The sequence below is a fragment of the Meles meles genome, chromosome 16 (genome assembly GCF_922984935.1).
Source record: "Meles meles chromosome 16, mMelMel3.1 paternal haplotype, whole genome shotgun sequence".
NCBI lineage: Eukaryota > Metazoa > Chordata > Mammalia > Carnivora > Mustelidae > Meles > Meles meles.
The window spans coordinates 44,092,872-44,117,389 of record NC_060081.1 but is presented as its reverse complement, the minus strand read 5'-3'; the positions used below and the strand labels follow the sequence as shown (position 1 = coordinate 44,117,389).

Below are 24,518 nucleotides of genomic sequence, written 5' to 3'. Positions count from 1 at the left end.
TTATCATTTAACTCAGAGAAAAAGTTCAAGCCCTTAAAATAACCTAAAAGACCTTCATGATCTGGCTTCATGTTATCACTCTAACCTCATCAATTGTTCTTTTCCTCCACTCACTCACTTCCACCACACCGTTCTCTCTTTGCTATTCCTTAAACAGGATAAGCTACAGCTTCAGGACTCTGCATGTCTCATTCCTGACCTCTACTAGTTTCTAGTCAAATATTTTTTTTATTAGACTCATCGGTCTCCCCTTCAATTGAACATAAGATTTATGAGGTCAAGGATTTATATTTTGTTCACAAAGTGTCTAGAATAGTTCCTGGCATTACTAGGTGCCTGATAAGTATTTAAAGGAAGGTTGGAGTCCTGAAGGATATTGAGGGAAAAAAAAAAAAGACCAGATACTCTTTCACCAGCATCTATTAAACCAAAGATAACTAAGAAAAAGTAAACTTTATCATATCTAGTCTCTTTTAAGATTATAAACAAAGAAACATGTCATTATTCATATTCTGGATGGAATTTCAAAGATATTATTTATATATATCTTGTATTAGCTAAAAAAATTGTTAGCTTGAACTATTAACATAAGAGAAGTTATTTAATATATGAGATAAAACTGAATATCCTTTATTTGTAGGTATGTTACAAATTCCCTAATGAGGCACATTCACTGATGAAGGCCCAACATACATCACCTTATCTATTTAACAAAGTAAGTCGGCCAGGATATCTTTTCGGCAACACACTGAGATGGAAAATATTATTCTACAAACATCAAAATACTGAATTAGGACTTTATTTAAAAATGTTATAATTCGAGGCGCCTGGGTGTCTCAGTGGGTTAAGCCTCTGCTTAACCCACTCAGATCATGATCTCAGGGTCCTGGGATCGAGCCCCTCATTGGGCTCTCTGCTCGGCAGGGAGCCTGCTTCTCTGCCTACTTGTGATTTCTCTCTCTGTGTCAAATAAAGTCTTTTAAAAAAACGTTATAACTCAACATTTTTACTTATTTATAATCTTAACTAATGTGATTATATGATCACATTTCTATAGGGAACTAGAATATCAACAGAAAGCCTAGTTTGTTATACACCTATATACCTATTATCTGTCTCCTTTAATATTCTACCTTTAAGGAGTTAAACTCCTGATGTTAGTACAGTATATAATCCAACGTAAAAAGATAAGTTTAAACAGTCTGAACTAAAATTCCTTTTAAAAACCCAACCAAACCAAAGCATATCCCAACAAGTGTTAGTGATTAAGGGTACTTATTTTTCTGAAGAGCTTAAGATTTTGGAAATGAAGCCACAGAGAAAACAAGGAACTATGTAGTATAATCTCATACTGACCCTTTGTGGTTTACTGAAGTACAGCATTGTAAAAAGTCCTAAGGTTCAGGGTCATTGTTATAGGGAACACACATTCTGTCAGACACAAATCCACCATAATACACATATAACATGAATCATACTCTAGCTTATTAGGTACCTTTATAAACATCTCAGATTCAGCAAGAAAGATATTAATCAGTGCCACTTTCCAAACAGAGATCCTGAAAGGTTAGCTCATTTATGTCATTTAATGTGTAGTATATAACAGACCCTTAACATTACACACATACATGCACATACATAGTTGTGTTCATGTATATACCAAAGATCCACAGATAGCGATACCCTAACTGAGGCCTTCAAAAATACTATGGTTGAAGACTTACAAAATGCACTATATATCAGAATGTCAATTTTCCTCCATTCAATTAGCAGTAAAAAAAAAAAAAATTCCCAATTAAGTCCATGAAACTGGCACTTCTACCTCTTGTTGAAGGCATTATAAGCTAGTACAACCCTTTTGGAAAGCAATTTGGCACTAATCTCAAGACACAAAAAGTGTTCATGCTTTTTCCTAGTAATTCCATTTCTGGGAAGCTATCCTATAATAATAATTCAAAATATGGAAAAAGCTATAGATTATTTATAACATCCTAGATGCCTGGCATCTGAGATTTAACATTTGAAGTTTTAACACTGGTAGTTTTAACAGCTTGTGAGAGAACCTCAGCTTGATCCACAGCATATGTCAAGTTGCTATGTGAATGAGGAAGTCACATAACTAACTACTGAGTGAGCCTGACTGCCAGCATTAGCTTTTCCCTGTGGTCTGACTGCACAGACATTTCTGAAATGGAGAAGGGAGAGGACGGACATCTTTGTTTAAAAAAAAAAAAAATGTTTAAAAGTAAAAAGCCCTAAAATAGCAAGTCAATTACTTAGCCAGTGATGAATGTGAAGAGTCTAAGAAAATACTGTTATTTGGGGGCGCCTGGGTGGCTCAGTGGGTTAAGCCTCTGCCTTCAGCTCAGATCATGACCTCAGGCCCCTAGGATCGAGCCCCACATTGGGCTCTCTGCTCAGGGGGGATCCTGCTTCCCCCCAACCTCTGCCTGCTGATCTGCCTACTTGTGATCTCTCTCTGTCAATAAATAAATAAAATCTTTAAAAAGAAAAGAAAATACTGATATTCGTGGGTTTGAGATCGCTAATGGCCTTTAGTCACATTTCTTCCCAACAGTCATGTCTATGGCAATGAAAGATTAGACATATAATTAAGTATTCAACAACAGAGAAATGATAAATTAAATCAATCTAACTAATCACTCAGTGGCTAAATTAGGGTAGTGGAATTATAGATGATAATTTTGCATTTTCAAAATATTTTCTGCAACAATATTGTATCTGGAAATTAAAGTCAAGATAAAAAATGTACTGCTAAGTAGAAAAGGGAATAGCTCACAAGTCATTTCAGAAATGACACCAAAAACCAAGGACACTGCAAGAAACAAAAACTATAAACAAATACTCTTCATTTTATACAGGTGCAAAAATCTTTAACAAAATATTACTAAATTGAATCCAGGAACATATAAAAAAGGTAGTACACCACGACCAAGTGAGGTTTATCCCAGGAAAACTGTATTGCTTATATCTTTCAGTTATAAATACAAGTATAACTATCACTTTATATTTTCCATATATAACTGTATTACCATAGACAAAGGTTTGACCTGGTTCACTTGACAAAGTTGAAATATTTGCTATAAAACTTCTCAATCAAGTTTATCATAAATCTGCCTTCTCGGTCAACTGAATACTTCAATTTAAGTGTTTATTTAAGGGACACTTGGTTGGTTCAGTTAGTTGGGCGTCTGTCTTCGGCTGAGGTCATTATCCCAGGGTCCTGGGATCCAACCCTGCGTCAGGCTCTCTGTTCAGCGGGGAACCTGCTTTTTTCTCTCCCTCTGCCTGCTATTCCCCTGCTTGTGCTCTCTCTGTCAAATGACAGAGACATTTAAATGTTTCATTTAAATTATCTTCATTTGGGGTCACCTGAGTGGCTGAGTCAGTTAAGGGTCTGACTCTTGGTTATGGCTCAGGTCATAGTCATGGGATTGAGCCCTACTAGGGCTTTGCGCTCAGCAGGGAATCTGCTTAAGGTTTTTGCTCTCCCTCTTTATCTCCCTCTCTATGTGTCAGCACACATGTGCTCTCTCTCTCCCAAAAATAAATAAATAGATCTTTAAAAAAAAAAACCCTTCATTCATTGAGGTCATTCTAAGATTAAACTACAGTTACAACCTATTTGACTTAAAAAAAAAAAGAATTCAACATTCCTTGGAATCATAAAGTAAAGGACCTCAAGTAAAATATGGCTTCACAAATATCCCTGGGTGATATGGTAGTATCACTGTACTGAGAGACTTACGGAAAAGGGTATCCAACCACTTAAAGTAGCATCTCTGATTTTTTGCTGGACGATTCTAATGAAGAAAACACCTCTTTATATTACGCTAAGCTCTATTTTCCTTCAAATTTGATTTACTGGCAAAAATACTGACTTTTGAAGTATTAAGAGTAATGAACCCTTCATTAATATATTCATTCTGCAAGTACTTGAAAATAACTAGTAAGTCACTTTTTAGACTTTACCTCTCCAGGCTAAACTGAGTTCTCCCAACCATCATTCAGATGCTAACACTACTAAATTTCATTTTTTCTTACCACCACTTCTTGCAAAAGACAAACATTTAAAAGAAATGGGCTATAACATAGTACCACCTTCCTACAGGAATATGCAGAGGATGACTCCACTCTACGAAATTTATCACAATAGTCAATCAACTCAAATATCAAAATATGTCCACAAATAAAAATCTATGCAAACATTTTATTCCCTGTGAATAAACATACTAGTTGTAAAAAAAAAAAAAAAAAAGATTTAACTGAATATAGAACACTTAGTTTTTAGCAATGATGTTCTTACAAGTTGTTAGAATTCTTTCATCTAGAGATGAATTATGGCAAAAGAACTGAATCTTGGTATACACGTATGTTGTACACTGGAAACAAATGTAACACCATGTTATCCATACTGAAATTAAAAAAAAAAAAGATATACATGTATGTAAACAGCAGTAATCTCCAAAACCAATATTGGTTCCAAGGGTACATGCTGCTTTGCTCAGGTTGCTAAAAAAATGGGCATGCTAGAAAACAATCCTCATTTATAGTACCTTTTTTCTTTGCTTAGCTTTGACATGGTTTTAATTAGTATTGTACCACTTTAAAAAAAAAGTTTGTGGAGCTCTTCAAGGCAGTTATAAAAATCACTTACGATGCTTTATTTCTTTGACTCTTCACAGCAAAACTGAGATGGAAAACGATGTATTACATATTTTGTGCGAGTGAAACCTTGGTAATTACGGATTAGTAGGAGTTATGGGAGAAAAGTTCACTTATGAATTACACATTTTAAAAAGATGTTTGACAATCTCAGAATGCATGGTGCCTGGATTCAAGTCTGTATATACTGAGCATACTGGAATCAAACCTAGGAAAGGTCTACCTTCATAAGTGGAAAGAAATAATATGTAGTTAGTAAATCAAAGAAACCAATCAAGAATAAACTGGCAAGAGTCTAAAACACTAGTCCTTAAGGGAATTAAATGATGTATGCAATTACCATGTTAACTTACTCACCAAAATATTCCTGGCAAATAAGATTTTTTTTAGGCTTATGTTTCTAAGAGTTAATATTCTTTTCCTTCATATCTAAAATGCACTCAACATCTTGAAATGAAGAAAAACAAGTGAACATTTAATGAATATCTAATTCTTACCTGGAACCCACTTAATTTCCATTTCCATATCATTTTCTTTGCCTTTCTTTTCTTTTTCTTGAATAACCTGCAAGAGCTGCCTGTATTTAGCAATTTGTTCTTCATCATCCTTCTGACTTTTCTTTGTTTTCCCCTCTTCTTCCACACTGACTTTCTCATCACCTAATAAAAAAATAAATTTCATTTAATACACAGAAATAATTGACTTTCAAATCCAGTATTTAAATGTTGTCAGATAAAATGCAACAACAGAATACCAAAATCAGATAAATACTTTAAAAAAAAAAAGATTTTATTTATTTATTTGGCAGAGAAAGAGATAGCGAGAGAGGGAACAGAAGCAGGGGAAGTGGGTGAGGGAGAGGCAGGCCTCCTGCTGCAGGGAGTCCGATGTGGGGCTCAATCCCAGGACTCTGGGATCACGACCTGAACGGAACCAAAGGCAGACACTTAGCAGCTGAGCCACCCAGGCACCCCTCAGACAAACTTAATATTAAATGAATTAGATGAAAGCATTTGGTGTTGTTTATAATAAAAATCAATTGCAATGTAAGTTAGCCCTGTCTAAGCAGAATATTGGGACTCTCCCTTTTAATTAAAATTCATGTTTCAAAATTTACTAAATATGCAACATCCTTGGACTGTCTCTTCCCTTATAAACAAGACAGGGGAAACAGCACTTTATCCCTCTTTATGTCTTCCACCACCTGCACACTGGCTTTAAAATGTTATGGTCACAAAAAGAAGGCTGAATATTGTTGGGATGCATTTGGTACATGGATTTAACTATTTATGCTCAAGAGGCAGATAAAGGAAGCTCCATGAAATCCAAAACAAACAATTATGAATCTTTTCCATTTGATGGTGAATAAAAGTATGCTTACTCTCAGGATGTCATCAATACACTGAGAATAAAAGTGAATAAATTAGAAATTAATTCAACTAATATCCCTGTGTGGAAAAATATCCCCATTTCCATTTCCTCATTTTATAAAAAATAATCAGAATACAAAGGGACAATATAAAATTCATGGCCAACAAATACCAAAGAAAACTAATACGTGAAAGGTTTGTTTGTTCTGTATTTCCACTGTAATTTTCCAAGTCAAAAACATAAATTGAGAACCTGGGTTTTAATGCAAAACATACAGACTTATTGAATTGACTAAACGTACCTTGTAGAGGAAAATTTAGAAGCAGCATAATGAAGACCCTCTCCTCTATAAGCTATGGCTAACTGGTCACTAAAAATGTCTAACATCATTAAGCATTTAGCTGTCAAACATCAATGTTAAGATTATCCTCACATCTTAAAAAAGGTGACATGGGAAAAGCACTGGTTAAGTAAATGTTTTCATAGTTTTTTTTTCTCTAAATGAATAAAAAAATAGTCCAGGACATTCTTTCCATCCTATCACACTTTTACATTTTCACTCAAACAGCTGAAATTCATTTTTTTCCTGTTTGTGCTTTGTGCCACAAAAATAATGTTGGATGGAATTCTGTCATGTATCCCATAATTCAATGGATAAAACATCAGGAACACATTAACAAAATGGCAATGTATTTTTTTCTATTAAAAGCTTACTTCTGAAAACATAATTAGAAGCAAGCTCCTTCCAGGTTGAAATTTTAGTGGTAAAGTCTCTGATGGCCTACTTTAAATTGATTTTTTCCAGTACTAAAATTTTACTTTCTGAAGCTCTAAAATGTGGGATAATTCATGTATGTCTGTTTTTTTCCAATTCAAGGACAATAATTTGTGAAAGCCTTACAACTATATAAGGAATGAAAAAAGAAAATCCAACGGTAGGAAGCCCTGCAACGATCTTTTATAAACACTGGGAACATCTACTAACTTCAACGCATTCAGATATACTAATGTATCTATCAGAGGCACTAAATTATAGATTAAAGTAAGCTGGCAATCAATTAAAATACTGAAGAAAAATGCATGCTTTTAAAACTTAATGAGTAGTGTATGTCAAACAAAAAGCCATTAATTCTTAAAGTTTTAGAAATAAAAATATTTGATATGGGATAGTACACTAAGCACTTTATGAATATTAACTCAATCTTTCCAACCACGAGCCAGGTACTATTATTATCCTCATTTCATAGCTATGGAAAGAAAAGCACAAGGGCTTAGGAAACCTAATCTATATAACTCTACTATGTGGTAAACTCAGGCTTTGAAACCAGAGGGCCAAGATCTTAAGAATATATTGAGAAATTAATACATTTTTGTCCAAAATTAATACATTTTAAAATCTGTATCAGTTCTCCCAAACCAATCAAAGAAAATTATTAACATACAGCCACTCTTCATAAGTATACATGTTCTCTTCTTTCCTTTAATCTAGAGCTGCTAATGAAGAAAAACTAACCAGAATTTTCAGAAAGTGCTAAATGACCATATAGGCATTATGAATAAAAAGAATATATAGATAAATCAGTATATATATTTCAAAGGCTATCTGAAAAAGGGCTTAGCTGTTCTGGGCACACTAGAAATAAAATGGTCACTCAATTGTTTGGAAAGACAAAACATTAACAAGCAACAGTCACTGAGGCCTTAAAATAAATGAGAAGGCTTTTGTGCCCATAACTACTCTTGCAAATCATACTTTTTCTAAGACTATTAAATACCTAAGAAATTGTGTGGTTTTATTAATATGAGATGTCTGAACAAAGAAACTAGAATGATTAAGCATGATTTTCCATTCCATGTGTAGAGCATAGTTCAAGAGTAGCACTTCATGAAAAACTCAGAAAAAGAAGCAATGTCTTCAGTAGTTTAAGGAAATGATGACAGGCCAATCACAGGACCTAAAAAAGTTAAGAATTAGTGGTCCTATGTTAATACTAAAGAAGAATTTTATTTAATTGGATATTCAGGACACAAAAATAACACATATAAAAAACCAAAACCAAAAGACAGCTATGAAAAATATTAAGCTATAAATAAAAGCAAGAATATTCATGACTGCTAATTTAAAATACTCATGCTTAACATTTACGGTATTCCTTGACAGCACTAAACCTCTTAACACAATTTTGCATGACTGGGAATTCTATCAGATAAATAAATGAAGATGTGAATATATCAGGGAGACAGCATCAACCAAAAACTGATTAAGAAATTATAATTAATGAAGCAGAAGGAAAACTTCCAGACTCTTTTTATGAAGCCAGCATTACCCTGATCCCCAAACCAGGCAAAGACCCTACAAAAAAGGAGAATTTCAGACCAATATCACTGATGAATATGGATGCTAAGATTCTCAACAAGATCCTAGCAAACAGGATCCAGCAGCATATTAAAAAGATTATCCATGACCAGGTGGGATTCATCCCTGGGTTACAAGGATGGTTCAACATTCGCAAATCAATCAATGTGATAGAACAAATCATTAAGAGAAGAGAGAAAAACCACATGGTCCTCTCAATTGATGCAGAAAAAGCATTTGACAAAATCCAGCATCCATTCCTGATCAAAACGCTTCAAAGTATAGGGATAGAGGGAACATTCCTGAACTTCATAAAATCTATCTATGAAAGACCCACAGCAAATATCATCCTCAATGGGAAAAAGCTTGCAGCCTTCCCGTTGAGATCAGGAACACGACAAGGATGCCCACTCTCACCACTCTTGTTCAACATAGTATTAGAAGTCCTAGCAACGGCAATCAGACAACAAAGAGAAATAAAAGGTATCCAAATTGGCAATGAAGAAGTCAAACTCTTTCTCTTCGCAGATGACATGATTCTTTACGTGGAAAACCCCATAGACTCCACCCCCAAACTACTAGAACTCATAGAGCAATTCAGTAATGTGGCAGGATACAAATCAATTTAGAGAAATCAGTGCCTTTCTTATACACTAATAATGAAAATACAGAAAGCGAAATTAGAGAATCGATTCCATTTACTGTAGCACCAAGAACGATAAGACACCTGGGAATAAACCTAACCAAAGAGGTAAAGGATCTGTACTCGAGGAACTACAGAACACTCATGAAAGAAATTGAAGAAGACACAAAAAGATGGAAGACCATTCCATGCTCTTGGATCGGAAGAATAAACATTGTTAAAATGTCTATACTGCCTAGAGCAATCTACACTTTTAATGCCATTCCGATCAAAATTCCACCGGTAATTTTCAAAGAGCTGAAGCAAATAATCCTAAAATTTGTATGGAATCAGAAGAGACCCCGAATTGCTAAGGAAATGTTGAAAAACAAAAAACTGGCGGCATCACGTTACCTGATTTCAAGCTTTACTACAAAGCTGTGATCACCAAGACAGCATGGTACTGGCATAAAAACAGACACATAGACCAGTGGAACAGAGTAGAGAGCCCAGATATGGACCCTCAACTCTATGGTCAAATAATCTTTGTCAAAGCAGGAAAAAATATACAATGGAAAAAAGACACTCTTTTCAATAAATGGTGCTGGGAAAACTAGACAGCTATATGTAGAAGAATGAAACTTGACCATTCTCTTACACTGTACACAAAGATAAACTCGAAATGGATAAAAGACCTCAACATGAGACAGGAATCCATCAGAATCCTAGAGGAGAACATAGGCAGTAACCTCTTCGATATCAGCCACAGCAACTTCTTTCAAGACATGTCTCCAAAGGCAAAGGAGACAAAAGCGAAAATGAACTTTTGGGAATTCATCAAGATCAAAAGCTTCTGCACAGCAAAGGAAACAGTCAACAAAACAAAAAGGCAACCCACGGAATGGGAGAAGATATTTGCAAATGACAGTACAGACAAAAGGTTGATATCCAGGATCTATAAAGAACTCCTCAAACTCAACACACACAAAACAGATAATCATATCAAAAAATGGGCAGAAGATATGAACAGACACTTCTCCAATGAAGACATACAAATGGCTATCAGACACATGAAAAAATGTTCATCATCACTGGCCATCAGGGAGATTCAAATTAAAACCACATTGAGATATCACCTTACACCAGTTAGAATGGCCAAAATTAGCAAGACAGGAAACAATGTGTATTGGAGAGGACGTGGAGAAAGGGGAACCCTCTTACACTGTTGGTGGGAATGCAAGTTGGTGCAGCCACTTTGGAGAACAGTGTGGAGATTCCTCAAGAAATTAAAAATAGAGCTTCCCTAGGACCCTGTACTTGCACTACTGGGTATTTACCCCAAAGATACAGATGTAGTGAAAAGAAGAGCCATCTATACCCCAATGTTTATAGCAGCAATGGCCACAGTCGCCAAACTGTGGAAAGAATCAAGATGCCCTTCAATGGACGAATGGATAAGGAAGATGTGGTACATATACACGATGGAGTATTATGCCTCCATCAGAAAGGATGAATACCCAACTTTTGAAGCAACATGGACGGGACTGGAAGAGATTATGCTGAGTGAAATAAGTCAAGCAGAGAGAGTCAATTATCATATGGTTTCACTTATTTGTGGAGCATAACAAATAACATGGAGGACATGGGGAGATGGAGAGGAGAAGGGAGTTGAGGGAAATTAGAAGGAGAGATGAACCATGAGAGACTATGGACTCTGAAAAACAACCTGAGGGCTTTGAAGGGGCGGGGGGTAGGAGGTTGGGGGAACCAGGTGGTGGGTAATAGGGAGGGCACGTATTGCATGGAGCACTGGGTGTGGTGCAAAAACAATGAATACTGTTACGCTGAAAAGAAATTTAAAAAAAGTGAAAAAAAAAAAAAAGAAATTACAATTAAGCAACCATTTCCAAACAAAGCCAGACTACATACAGGAAAAAAGATTTTTTGGGGGTTCTATTTTTTTAAAAAATGAGTTATTTTAAGCAAATAACATATACAATTAGAAAATATGCTATTGAACATTTCAATCATCAAAACAAAATTTTAAATAAGACATAGATAATCTGAGAAATTCTGCTTCTATTCATGGCAAGCTAGACACTTCAGACCAATCTTTTCACCAAGCATATCAAGTTGGATAAAATATTTTTAAAATCTTCAATGGGTTTAAAAAAAGGAAAAAAAAAAACCTTCAAAGAACTGATAAATTAGTAAAAAATTACTGACTCAAAATCAAGAAGGGAGTACCAGGGAGTTGATCCTATATTCAAGATTTATTTTTTTCCTGAGAACATTTACTGATCTACAGAAGAAACAGCTATAAAACTAAAGTTTTGGCAGCCTGCCAGAGCCAACAGGACAAATGTTACCAGATAAGAGAAGATTTCAACTACTATGTCAACCTTACGCAGGGACCCAGAAGGATAAACAATTAGGGTAGAAGCCAACCAGAAGTAAACCAGCCTTCATGAAGACTTACATCACCCACAAAGTCCCAGGAACCTGAAGTCTTAAACCTTGAGAGTAATGTAGTCCTAGAATGACCAGAGTAAATGAAAGTTCTGTCTGATCAGAGACTCATCTCAACTATCAAATTAGCACACAAAGTTAACCATGTATGCAAATAAACAAAGGAGAAATATCTTGTAAACAAAAAAATGAACCCCAAAAGACTTAAAATACTGAAATTATCACACACAGACTACAAAAACATGCTTACACCATTTACAGAGATAAGGACTGAAAATATCTGCAATGAATAGATAATTATAAAAAGTGATATTGCTGATTTGAAAAATAGCCAAACAGGACTTTACAAACAGAAAAAATACAATAACCAAAATTAGGAACTCAATGGATAGGTCTATCAACAGATTCAACACTGTTGAAAAAGCAAATTAATGAACTAGAAGACAGGTCAAAAGAAAATATCCAGAACACAGCAGAGAGATAACAGATTAAGAAATCTATGACAGTAGCAAGATGAAAGTCATACTGGAGAGAAATAATATATATACTTACTTGGAATCCCAGGACAGGTTAGAAGAAATATGTAATTAGATAATGGCTGAGAAAATTCCAAAACTGATGAAAGATACCATGACACAAATGCAAGAAACCCAACAACCCCCACGCACATGAATAAAAAGAAATCTACTATCATAGTAAACCTGCAAAAGACCAAAAAAAGAAAAAAAAAAGTTTAAAAGCAGTCAAAAGAAAAAAGAAAATTTAGAAATTCAGGTAATCTTCAAAATACTGAAAAAAAGACAACTGATTTCTCAAAAACAACAATGAAACTACAAGTCTGTAGGATATTATTAGTGTGGGGATGGAGAGGACTTCCCACCTACAATTTTTTGCATGTGGAAGTATCTTTCACAAATGAAAGCAAAATAAGGATATTTTTATACTAAAACTCAAGAGAGTTTGACACCAGCAAATACTACCAGAACTTATCAAGGATATACATAAGGTAGAATGAAAATGATCCTAGATATAAGTATGAGATTTAAGAAAATAGAGGAAATGTGGGTAAATGGAAATAAGGGCGGTTTAAATATTAACAGCTCATAGGACTTACAAAAAACCAGAATTACAATACACAGAATAGGATGAGAGTTGTTTTAAGATTCCCTGTATTATCTAGGAGGGTAAAAATATTAATTACTATTAGACCTTAAATTAAGAATGCAAGTCACAATTTCTAGGATAATCACTAAATGGACAGAAACAGAGTCTACCTTTGAAACTATTTGAAGAGAAATGGATATAAAAAATATTCAATCAACTGAGGCACCTGAGTGGCACAGTTTGTTAAGGATCCAGCTCTCAGTTTCAGCTCAGGTCATAATCTCAGGCCTGTGATAAGTCTGCTTGGGATTCTCTCTCCCTCTCCCTCTGTCCCTCCCACTTGTGCTATCTAAAATAAATAAATAAATCTTAAAAAATAATCAATCCAAAAGAAGCTCTTAGTTTAAAAAAAAAAAAAGAAAGAAAGAAAGAGGGGTAATAGGGCATTTTATTAGTTTGTTAAGAGATTGCAAAACTATATGAATCAGGACAAATCTAAAAGTCCAGGCTTTTTTTGTTTGGTAGTTTTTTGTTGGTTTTTTTTTTAGATTTTTATTTATTTATTTGACAGAGAGAGATCACAAGTAGGCAGAGAGGCAGGCAGAGAGAGAGAGAGGAGGAAGGAGGCTCCCCGCCGAGCAGAGAGCACGATGCGGGACTCGATCCCAGGACCCCGAGATCATGACCTGAGCCGAAGGCAGAGGCTTAACCCACTGAGCCACCCAGGCGCCCTGTTTGGTACAGTTTTAAACAAAATGTTCACGGTTAAAGAAATTCAGGCTAGAAAAATACCTCTAAATAAAAAATTTCAAATACTATTTGCATGTGTATAAAACACTATACATGGGAGCATGCTTTGCAGAGAGCTTACGAATTAGCTTGGCACTCCCTTTTAAGCTACCACCAAAGACATATTTCCATTAACAAGTCTAGATTAGGCACAGACTAAATGCATACAAATGTAAAATATCAAAAGATTAACAAGTACCCTGTAGCTCCTCTTCTATCTCTTCTTCATCCTCACTAGAGGAAGCTAAGTAGGCTTGAAAATCCATGTCCAAAAGCTCTTCCTTTTTAAACTTCCTGTTGAGTGTTGTAATTCTTTCATGATCAGTCTCATCCCATGTGATCTCCACCTTTCACCAATAAAACAAACATAAAAACAGAAATGTCAGTAACTCATATTCATAGAATATTTATCACTACTGTGGATGTAAGCTAAAAAAGACATGCTAAAACAAATAATTAATGACATGCATAATAGAAAGTATTTTACTTATGAAAGAGGAACCATATCCATTAACCTGTACCTTTTCCTTCCTAACTCTCTGCTATACGCAAGTTATTCTAATATTAGGAGTAAAAATTCAACTAATTGTAGGGAAAAGAAATAAAATGCACAGTGAAAGAGTTAACATTATGAGTCGACAAAAACATGTTTTTCACCTGGAGTTCTAAGTTTTTCAGGAGGTCTACAAACTACACGAAATCTATTCATAAAGCTTTCAACAGAATTTCAGTAGCGTCCTTTTCCAAAAAAGATTAAGAGCCACTGATAAGAAAGGCATGTACTGGTTGGAAGTACGGTAAACCCCCATGATACAAAAATTCATCTACAGTATGACTGGTTTGGCTCCTGTCCTCCATGCTGCCCCCATTCTCAGACAGGGTCTTGTCAGAAGTTTTAGCTTCATCACAGGGTGGGTCCCTACCCTTGTTTGTTTGTTTTTTCCCTCAGTCTAATCTCCTCAGATCAGGACAACAAAATGGGCACCAATTAACAAAGGGAATCTTTAAGATAGCTGTCATTACCTTAGAAGTTCTGATTAGTCAGTCATATTATCCCTATTCTGATAATTTGTCAGAGTGATAACCATAAAACTGCTGCTGGAACTGGGACATATCTTTATGTGGATGGTATGACCAGACCCTAGAATTCCAGAATGGCTGTCTGTACAGACTTGCCTCGGTCATTTTTCAGTCTTGAAAATAACCTGGCCCTATATTTTATGTTACTGAAGCTTTTAAAGGTCATTTATTACATAACTGGGGTTTTCCCATACTCAGTCACTAAACAAGGCCAAACAGTACCCAACATAGTATTCAGGTGACTGATTCGGTAGCTCTCTCTACCACCAGCCTATTCTCAGAAGAGCACAGTGGTCTGTCACAGAAAAAGCAATGGTAAACCTGTGTGGTTCCTGCAGAGTCTATCTGTGGGCCGGAGGTATATGGTGGGGGTAGGGGAAAGGAGAAGAGAGAAGGTAGGCAGCTAAGTAACAAATTAATTCAATAGAAATCTTCTGGCTGTTCATTACTAAGCAATAATGTGATATCTAATAGTCCTGAATTATTCTACTTCAATTATTTTTATAATTTCAGATCATATCTGCAGAAAAAAATGTGTTCCTATTTAAAATTTCCACTGGTTTTAACTGTGATTTGAGGTTATCTGTTACCTCCTTCCCCCTCCTCAGGATATTAATAACTGACATATTACTAATAAAAGAATTTAACTGAATAAGAATATGTGGGAAAGATAGAGGAAAAAAGAAACATTTGCGGGTATTGACTAAGCTTAAAAGGATAACAAAAATCTGAAAATAGGTTCAAACAGATGTAGTAGATAAAAATCCAAATACACTTGTGTCTCACTTTTATTTGTATATGTGCATTAAAATTTTGAATACTTCCCATTTCTGAAGATGCTGTAAGTAAATAATACACAAATTCTTTTTTGAAAGCAAGAGCCCAGCTATACATTTTTAAAAGTTAAGAGATACCGTTGATGTTCCCATTGCAGCAGATGTGAAATATTTTGGTTTATATGCTGTTAAATCCACTTCTGAGGCCACGTCCTTGGGTTCATCATCAAAAGTAGTATCATCTGGTATAAACCTAAGAAGCAAAGAAAAAATAAATTTATTTAAACATATGCTGTAGTGATAAACAACCAGAGTTTAGGTTTTTTTCTAATTAGTTATAGTTTATATATGCATACCGTAAAAGTTTCTATAGAACACATATGTAGACGGGGCAAACTATGTTAGAAATAACCTTGGCACAAAATTTCTGAAATTCACTAACTATAAATCTCTAATTCCACTAAATCTGAGTGAACTCTGTAGGCAGAAGCCCTGTGCTGGGAGTCAGTTAATATCAGTCAGGTGCAAACACACATGGGTCCCTCATGTTTCAAAAAGATCTAGACTCCTGCACAATCTTCATTTGCTATATATGGTATGCTGAAGATCAGATAGAATTAATAGTAGATAAGTGTTCTGAATGTAAAGTATCAGACACATAAGGTGTCACTGAAAATAAGAAAAATGCTTAAGGTTGATTCTTTATGACTTAAAAATCTTCATAATTTATCTTACAAAGATAATTTGTAATTATTTTCACAAATAATTAGCTATTAGATGTAAATTAACCACTGTAATTGTCTGACAATGCTTAGGCATTTATATTTTTTTTTATAAATATATTTATATTTATATTATTTATATTTAACTCTGCTTTTTCACCCTATGTTTTAGCCTTAAAACATAGGGTGAAAAAGCAGAGTTAAATAACCCATGGTTAATACATTTAGGTTTTATAATTTATAGAAGGAAATTTTTGGTTCCATACACACAAAAAGCATATGCTCTATAATCTACCAAAAATGATTCTGGGGGGAAGAAACAGGTAATTAAGGCTCATTAGGTTTACAAAATATCCTTCTCCAGCAATACTTTTAAAAAGACTAGAAGAAAAAAATCTGAAATCAGTATTTTTAAGTGTTATTAATATGCATGCATTTATATTTTGGGGCAGATGAAACAAAGTTTCTAGATAATTGGATGGTAGCAGAAAACTCAACTTTCTTTTCTGAAGTTATGTTTAACAAAATAAAACAGGGAATGTAATTTTTTTCCATGCTCATTGATCTTATCTTCTAGGCCTGCCAGAGTTTATTCTAACTACCCTTATTCTATCCTTATTCCAAAAAGAAAACAGAACAAAATGATCCTGAAAAGAACACATTAACATGAATTCATGAAACCCAGGAGTTTGACATTCTAACAAATGTTTGGTACCTCCTATTGAAATTGTTAAAAGAAAAAAGAAAGAAATACTTGTCTGATGAGATAAGCCTTTCTTGTTATAAATGCAAGCATACTAAAATCTTACCTTAAATTATCAATTCAAAAATTTTTACTTATATTTTTATACCAGTCCAAATGCCTTTGAAATATGAAAGCCAGGAACTATGAAATGATCCTTTTTTTTTTTTTTTTCCAGAATATTTCATTTTGAGAACAAAGCCTCTCACAAACCTGGAAACAAAAGAACTGATTTCTATTCCAAGTGTCACAGGAGAATGATTTACTAGGTTCAAAAACACTAGGCTAATGAAAAAATGGTATAGTAGTTCAGATTCCCGTTTCCTCAGAACTGACATTTACCACCATTTAAGGTTTTTCAGCTTTGGACCAGTGAAACCTGCACAGGGGGTGAAAATAATGCCCAAGTCTGAAGACAAAGCCAGCAACACCATCCATTCACTGAGCATTTAGAGCAGCACTCTCCAATGGAACATTCTGTGATGATAGCAATGTCCTGTATCTGCTCTGTCCAATATGTGGCCAGTAAGTACTTCAAATGTGTCTAGTAATGAAGTAAATGAAAATTTAAAATTTTTTAAAATTTTAACTAAACAGTCAGATATGAGTAGTAACTACTGTATTAGACAGCACAGGTCTAGAGGAACCAGTTTATTAGGAAATACCTTTGCCCCCGCCACAGTGCCTTTTTCAAAGTTAATTCACCTGGCTCCTAGTTCTAAAAGAGAGTTGCAAAGAAATATCACTGCATATAAGCCATTATCCTAAAAACATTGACAATATATTGGAAATTCAGGATATAAATGTTGAGTGACTCATATACAACACTTTAAAATTTTCTCATTATAGTCTTCTTTGTTAAGAGTGATGTTCCACAGGACAGAGTTCACCTAAAGCAAAAAATCCTCTTTTACAATATGAAACAACAGAAAATACTACCAGTCTAATGTCTTACTTCCTACAATAATATTATGCTACAAGACAGAACTGGCAAGACACATACTAGATTACCTTAAATCTATGAATGAACAACTACTTTCGAATTCCAAGCCATCGCAATCCTCATAAATTTTACCAGCTGTTTCAGGAGAATCACAGTCCACTACTGCATAATAGTATTTGAGTCGTTTGAATTGATAATCTCTCAACTTTTCTCTAGAAGTCCTAAAAGGTAGAAAACTCATTAAACTTATTTATTCAGGAACACAAATACCTACCTTCCTTTAAAAAATAAATGTGATCATTTCAAGAAAAATATATTACAACCTGGTCTTCATACCAATCTATCTTTCCTTAGATTCTACCTTTATGGGTATTAAATATCTAAGCTCAATTTATTATTCTGATAATATTTTGATTGAATTTTAGTATCCAGAAAAGGAGCATGTGAGAATTACATATGCTAACTCATAATTTTAATTCTTGAATAGTCTTTTTTGTTTTGCTACCACCTATAGTTTCTCAAGTAAAACTCCTGAACAAGATCACTGTATTATAAAATAAATATGCTAGGAAAACATTAGCTCTAAGTACAATGAAAATTCCTAATCTCGAAAATGTTTATTCCAGATTTATGTGCTGTCAAGTCTAAATGGTTATAAGTTTAATTTCATTGAACTACAACATACTCCTTGAGGGTCTTCATTGGCTGTTCTGCCAATAATCTATTTAACTACCATTTTTATTACATGCACATTTAGCTCCACCTAGTGGTTTAAAAACTACCTTACATTTTTTCTATACATTATGATGATAAAAACATTATTTTTTTTATTTAATCCTTAAATTTAAAAAAATTATATATTTCGAAGGCAAACAGGGTTTCAGTGCCACATATATGGAAAGCAACATTCCAGGAAAAAGGCAAAACTTACTAAGAGCAAGGAGGCTGAGAACCTTAAATCAGTCTAATCATGAAATGTTTTTCAAAACTGCAATAATTGTTTTGGTGAATATAGAAATATGATATACACACAAAAGGTTGTTGGAATAGTGTGCCACTTCTGATAGACTTTAATCTGCTTGCAACTTTTTTTAAACTATGAAAGGCAGGCACAACATATACTTTAGTCCCATTAAAGTGACCAGAATTCTGAGTTAGCGACATGAACTTAGGAGATTTAGTTTTCTTTTCTGTAACAGGTTAATACCAGTCCTTTTCAGGGGCATCTTCAGGAATACTTAATAACTCTACTGGTCCTTGAATTTGTTCTTCCTTCATCCTCTCCTTTCCAAACTCCGAAGGATATATCTAGACACACAAAAAATAAGATCAATGTAATTTATACTTTACTTCTCTTAAAACGCTCAAACCTGTCAAGGTCAGGAATTCTGAGAGTTACAAGTGAACTCGATGAAAACAGCAAGGATGACTCACTTCCAAACCTACTACAGGAAGCTAAAACACCCTGAGGAATCTCCTTAAAAATAGTTTTCGCTGGAGAGTAACGATATGGAGCTTGAGAACAAAAATAGATTTATCTCCTGCATACGTCAACTAGAACAAGATGGTCCTGGGATCCAAAAGAAAAATTAACAAAAGCAAAAGAAGACTCTAAGTGCTCAAGGAACTTAAAGTACACACACACACACAAACACACATGACTAGATTAAATAGTTGGCACAAATACACAAAAATGATTAAGGAAATATATAAAACATAAAGAAAAACAATTTTGTTTTCTCTCTTAAGTCGTATCATTTATCCAATGCTTTCTTTTAAAAAATACTTTAAATAGAAAAGAACTGACAGTAATCTTACCACACAGTTTAGAGGGTCTTGGTAAAAGAAAAAGGATTCACCCTCATTGGGATTTGGTAATTTTGTATGTTGGCTACTTTTGAGAAAAAATAAAACTGTATTAATTTGTATTATTTTGACATTACTGGGCTTTATATATTTTTGCTAACCAATACATGCTTTTCTGAGTTCTCTGCAATCTGCAATTTATTAAATAGGGGATTTGAGTTTTCCTAATTCGAGTGGCAATAGGTTTTGATGTGGAAATTTTAAATACATATGTAGTCACATCTGCTGATTCTGTTTTTCCAAGTCTAGAAATTCTTACCATGCATTTCCTGAAACACAAGATTTAATAGAAACACAATCCCATTTTATTCTGTTTCTATGGTTTGAGTTTTAATTTTTTTTTCCTTACTTTATCTGGAGTTTATTTTGGACCATGATGAGGTGAAGATCTGAACTAAGCTCTTTATACAAAGACTCACTCACTTGTCCCAATTCAAGCTTATTTTGGCCTGTATTATAATATGAATTTTTCTATTTACCTATTTCATTCCATCAATTTGTCTTTCCATTTTTAACCAAACTTGTTAACTCTTGTAGTAATATAAAATGTTCACATTTGTACCTCACAGAGCAAATCCTTTTATACTGGTATGTTTTCCTAAAAATTTATTAGTCATTCTCACTTATTTATTCTTCTAGATGATTACTGGTATCCTTTTTCTTTGATCTGAACTGAGATTATAACTAAAAGTACAGTAAAGCTATAGAACTGACATCTTTAAATACTTAAACAAAACAATAATTTAGAGCTGTTTCTGGTACTGTACTAGAGACTTAATGTGAGCTTCTTTTCATTTCATCCTTACAGCTACCCTAGGAAATGCTATTGTTATGTTATTATACATAACATTATGTTATGTTGTCAGGTGAGAGAACACATCTGAGAAATTAATAAAATGCCCAAGACCACACGGCATGTATCAAGGTCAAGATTTGAATGCGGGTCTGTCATACTGAAAAGCCTAGATTCTTAATCACTAGGCTTGCTCTCCAGAAATATGGTATCTCAACAATTATTTAAGTTTTTCAAATTTATCCAGTGTTATAGTTTACTTCATATCTATCACATATATTTAAGGTAATTCCCAAGGATTTTACATTAGCTTTTCAATTGTATTCTTTAGGTTTTTAAAATACATACAATCGTAAAACCCACCAAGAGCAATAATTTTACCTCTTCCTTTCTAACTTTTACATCTATTCTACAAGTTTTGTGTCTAACTCCACCAGACAACCACCAGATTATTTTCCTTAAAAGGAAAACTATGACCTAAAAAAAGATTAAATTTAAAATGTTTAGAAATATTTCAAAATGAAATCAATTCTCACCTTTACAGAAAATATAACACCCCCTTTAGGTTTAAATGAATTGAACAGAGCTAGCAAATCTTTTGCCTTTAATCTGTCCCAGTCCATGTTGCAAACTGCTAAACGACGTGTAACCTAAGAAATGAGAAAAAATTAAATATTACATAATCTCTATCATTCCCATCACTTACAAAATATATTAAAAAATGTCTTCTTTCCCCCAAATTCTGAAATCATCAACACAGTATTTATCTAAGTCGTTTCAATATGTTAAATTAAACTTCACCTGAGTCAGAAATGGTAAAAATGTCAACAGATAGATAAGCACTTTCTCTTACTAGGTTCTTAGTTCTTGAATCAGAACTTGATAATCAGCTGACTTTTTTTTAAAAGATTTTATGTATTTATTCATTTGCCAGAGAGAGAGAGAGTACAAGTAGGGGAAGTGGCAGGTAGAAGGAGAAACAAGCTCCTCACTGGGCAGGGAGCCCGACATGGGACCCAATAACGGGATCCTGGGATCATGACTTGAGCCGAAGGCAGAAGCTTAACCGACTGAGCCACCTGGGTATCCCAATCAGCTTACTTTTTAACAACCAAGTTTGTTAAGCTATTTTGTTACCCCTGCATTAGTATGGAGGTTGAGTATGCTACCCTAAAGCATTTCTAATAGTGCAGTAGGAACTGAAATATAAACTACCAGCTACAATAACTATCTTCTAAAAATTTCATGTGACCTGGGGTGCCTGGGTGTCAGTCATTACCGGTCTACCATTGGCTCAGGTCAAGATCCCAGGGTCCTGGCATCGAGTCCCACCATTAGGCTCCTTGCTCAGCAGGAAGCCTGCTTTTCCCTCTCCCACTCCCCCTGCTTGTGTTCCCTCTCACTGTCTGTCAAATAATAAAATCTTAAAAATGTCATGTGACCTTTAATTATTTCTTTAACTAATCTCTATTTGCTTGGACAAACATCTAATTTATATAGCTACAATCCATATCAAGTTTTTTTGTATCAAAAAGTTTCAATCAGAACAATTAAGATTATTATTTACTAAGAAGTTTTCACACCCAGTTTAATGACATCAATTGCACCATCTATAAAAGTTATTTTTACTACGCTTTTCACAAAAAATCTTAGTTATTCAAAAGTTCACCTCATCAGCCCGAGGAGCATCTTTATCTAATTCTCTCCAAGCATGCTCAAAACCAGAGTCCTCTGGCAGTAAATCTGCCGTATCTTCTTCATCTTCAGAACTAGTTTCTATATTTCCTTTACCCCTTGCAAGATCAGGGCCACTGTCACTTTCATCATCATCACTATCCTCATCTTCATCTTCCTCCTCATCACTTTCATTTCCATCAACATCATCATCATCTGAAGCTCTACCAGTGCGTGTAATTCCATCTTCAGATTCCTCATCACCTATTTCACTAGCACTTTCTGAATCTTCCTCCAGAGCATCTTTGTCAAACATCTTACCACCTGTAGAGTTTTCATAACCGTCACTGTCTCTTGCCATTATTAGAGGAACCACTGCAAAAAAGATTAAAGGAGGGAGAAATTAAGAAAATGTAGACACAATTAGATTGAATCCAACTTATTTTGACCTCAAATCCAGGAAAAATATAAGTTGTGTTGTGGATGAGATCACCTATGCAAAGCAAAATAATAAGTTTTCTGCTAAATCTTGACTTAGTAACTAACTATGGTTAGCGATATATGAAAAGTAAAAGACTATTTTTACTTAAGTTGGATTTTTTTAACCCATGTAACTCTTAAAAAACTCATTTTCTATTTCTAGAGCAATCATATGCTTCTACTGTGGGTATGTGAGTATGCTGATATACAGTACCTTGCACAGTTTATTCACCTTTAAGTTGGAACTTATGTTTCTGCTTAAAGGCTCTGCTTCCAGAATTAAAAGAAAAAAAAACATTAAAAGCTTAACACTTGGAATGAAATCCAAACTTAGTTTTTTTCTTGGTCCTATAGTCTTATAATAGTCATTCATTGACTAAATATTTATCATCTACTATGTAAAATGCACTGAACTCAGGAAAAGGAAAAGGGAGGGGTGCCTGGGTGGCTCAATCAGTTAAGCCTCTGCCTTCCGCTCAGGTCGTGATCCCTGCGACCTGGGATCGAGCCCCACGTCCAGCTCTTTGCTCAGCAGAGAGCCTGCTTCTCCTGCTCCCTCTGCCTACTTGTACTATCTTTCTGCCAAATAAATAAATAAAATCTTTATATATTATAAACATGTTTGGGTATATCACAATTTAATCAAGTCCCTAATGATTTATATTACTTTTTAAATTTTAAAAACAATGGTAAGGTGTACGTTTTCTTAAGATTTTATTTATTTACTTGACAGAAAGAGAGAGGCAGTGAGAGGGAATACAAGCAGGGAGAGTGGGAAAGGGAGTAGCAGGCTTCCCATTGAGCAGGGAGCCAGATGCCGGGATCGATCCCAGAACCCCAGGATCATGACCTGAGCCAAAGGCAGAGGCTTAACAAGTGAGCCACCCAGGCAGCCCTAAGATGCACATTCTTTGCACAAATGTGCAATCATTTACTTAAAATAAGTTCTTAGGAGTGCAAGTGCTAGGCATCAACATTTACGACACAAAATACCAAATTGCACTCTTTCCATCACCTTTAACCTTGTAGCATTTAAAAAGCTCTCTGCAGCGGTGCCTGGGTGAGTCAGTAGGTTGGCATCTACCTTTGGCTCAGATCATGATCCCATGATCCTGTGATGGAGTCCCACATCGAGCTCCCTGCTCAGTGGGGAGTCTGCTTCTCCTTCTACCCGGTTCCCCCTGCTCATGATCTCTCTCTCAAATAATAAAATCTTAAAAAACAAAAAAACACCTCTCTGCACATAGTTGCTGGTAACTGATGAATAAGGAACAAAAGATGGTGTACATATAAAGTCATTTATCCCTACTTATTACATAATGCCTTTCTGGACTGTGGAACAAATGTAAACTACTGGAAGCAACATGATGCAGTAGAAAGATTTTTCGAAGACGTGAATTGCAGGCCCAACTCTGTATACCCTCACTAAATCACTTTAGCCTTGTTTCCTGATTAATCTATCCTAATTTCTCAAGTTTATGGAGAAATTTTAATAAAAAAAGATAAGCAAAAAGATTCTGTAAAATCAATCCAAAGGATTATATGGATATGTTTTATTAATCCAGTGCTCTAAATCAAGTGAAATTTAAAAGATGCTAGAGTAATTTACCTCACAAACAGCATCAAACAAACACTGCTGCTGTTCCTATTTTGATCTTATTCTCCAATTTCAGTAACCAAACTCCTATCCCTCTCCCTATACCTCAGTTTGCTGCCTCCTGGTTCCACTATTAAAGGAATGAGATCCCACTCGGACCTCCTAGTCACTGCTATCTAGAATTTTATCCACTGCCTAATACCTCCTATCTTTCAAATGTGATCTCAGCCTGTCTAGTCCTCTCTGACTTTTCCCCAATATCTATCTTCCTTGAATCTTGTAATCATGGCCAGCCTTTGGCTCATCTGAATACCAATTTTCAGTTAACAACATAAACAAGAGGCAACACCAACACTCAAAATTTCTTGCTACTGGAGGTGACACCAAATTTTAACAAGCTCAGTAAACAAGTAAGCATGAACCAGAACAGATGTTTCTTAGTTCCAAA

The 24,518-nt window shown here is 34.7% G+C and overlaps 1 protein-coding gene across 3 annotated transcripts in view; it reads right to left on the bottom strand.

Moving 5' to 3' along the window:
* ESF1 (ESF1 nucleolar pre-rRNA processing protein homolog) overlaps positions 1-24,518 on the bottom strand; it is a 67,595-nt gene that overhangs the window by 39,627 nt on the left and 3,450 nt on the right. For all 3 annotated transcript variants that reach the window (XM_045981127.1, XM_045981129.1, XM_045981126.1), the window contains exons 3-9: positions 21,989-22,368; positions 20,856-20,969; positions 18,868-18,968; positions 17,729-17,881; positions 15,392-15,506; positions 13,597-13,744; positions 5,184-5,345 (exon numbers count right to left, since the gene is read on the bottom strand). In XM_045981127.1, the coding sequence (XP_045837083.1) occupies positions 5,184-5,345; positions 13,597-13,744; positions 15,392-15,506; positions 17,729-17,881; positions 18,868-18,968; positions 20,856-20,969; positions 21,989-22,368 (1,173 nt within the window). The remainder of the gene's footprint in view (positions 1-5,183; positions 5,346-13,596; positions 13,745-15,391; positions 15,507-17,728; positions 17,882-18,867; positions 18,969-20,855; positions 20,970-21,988; positions 22,369-24,518) is intronic.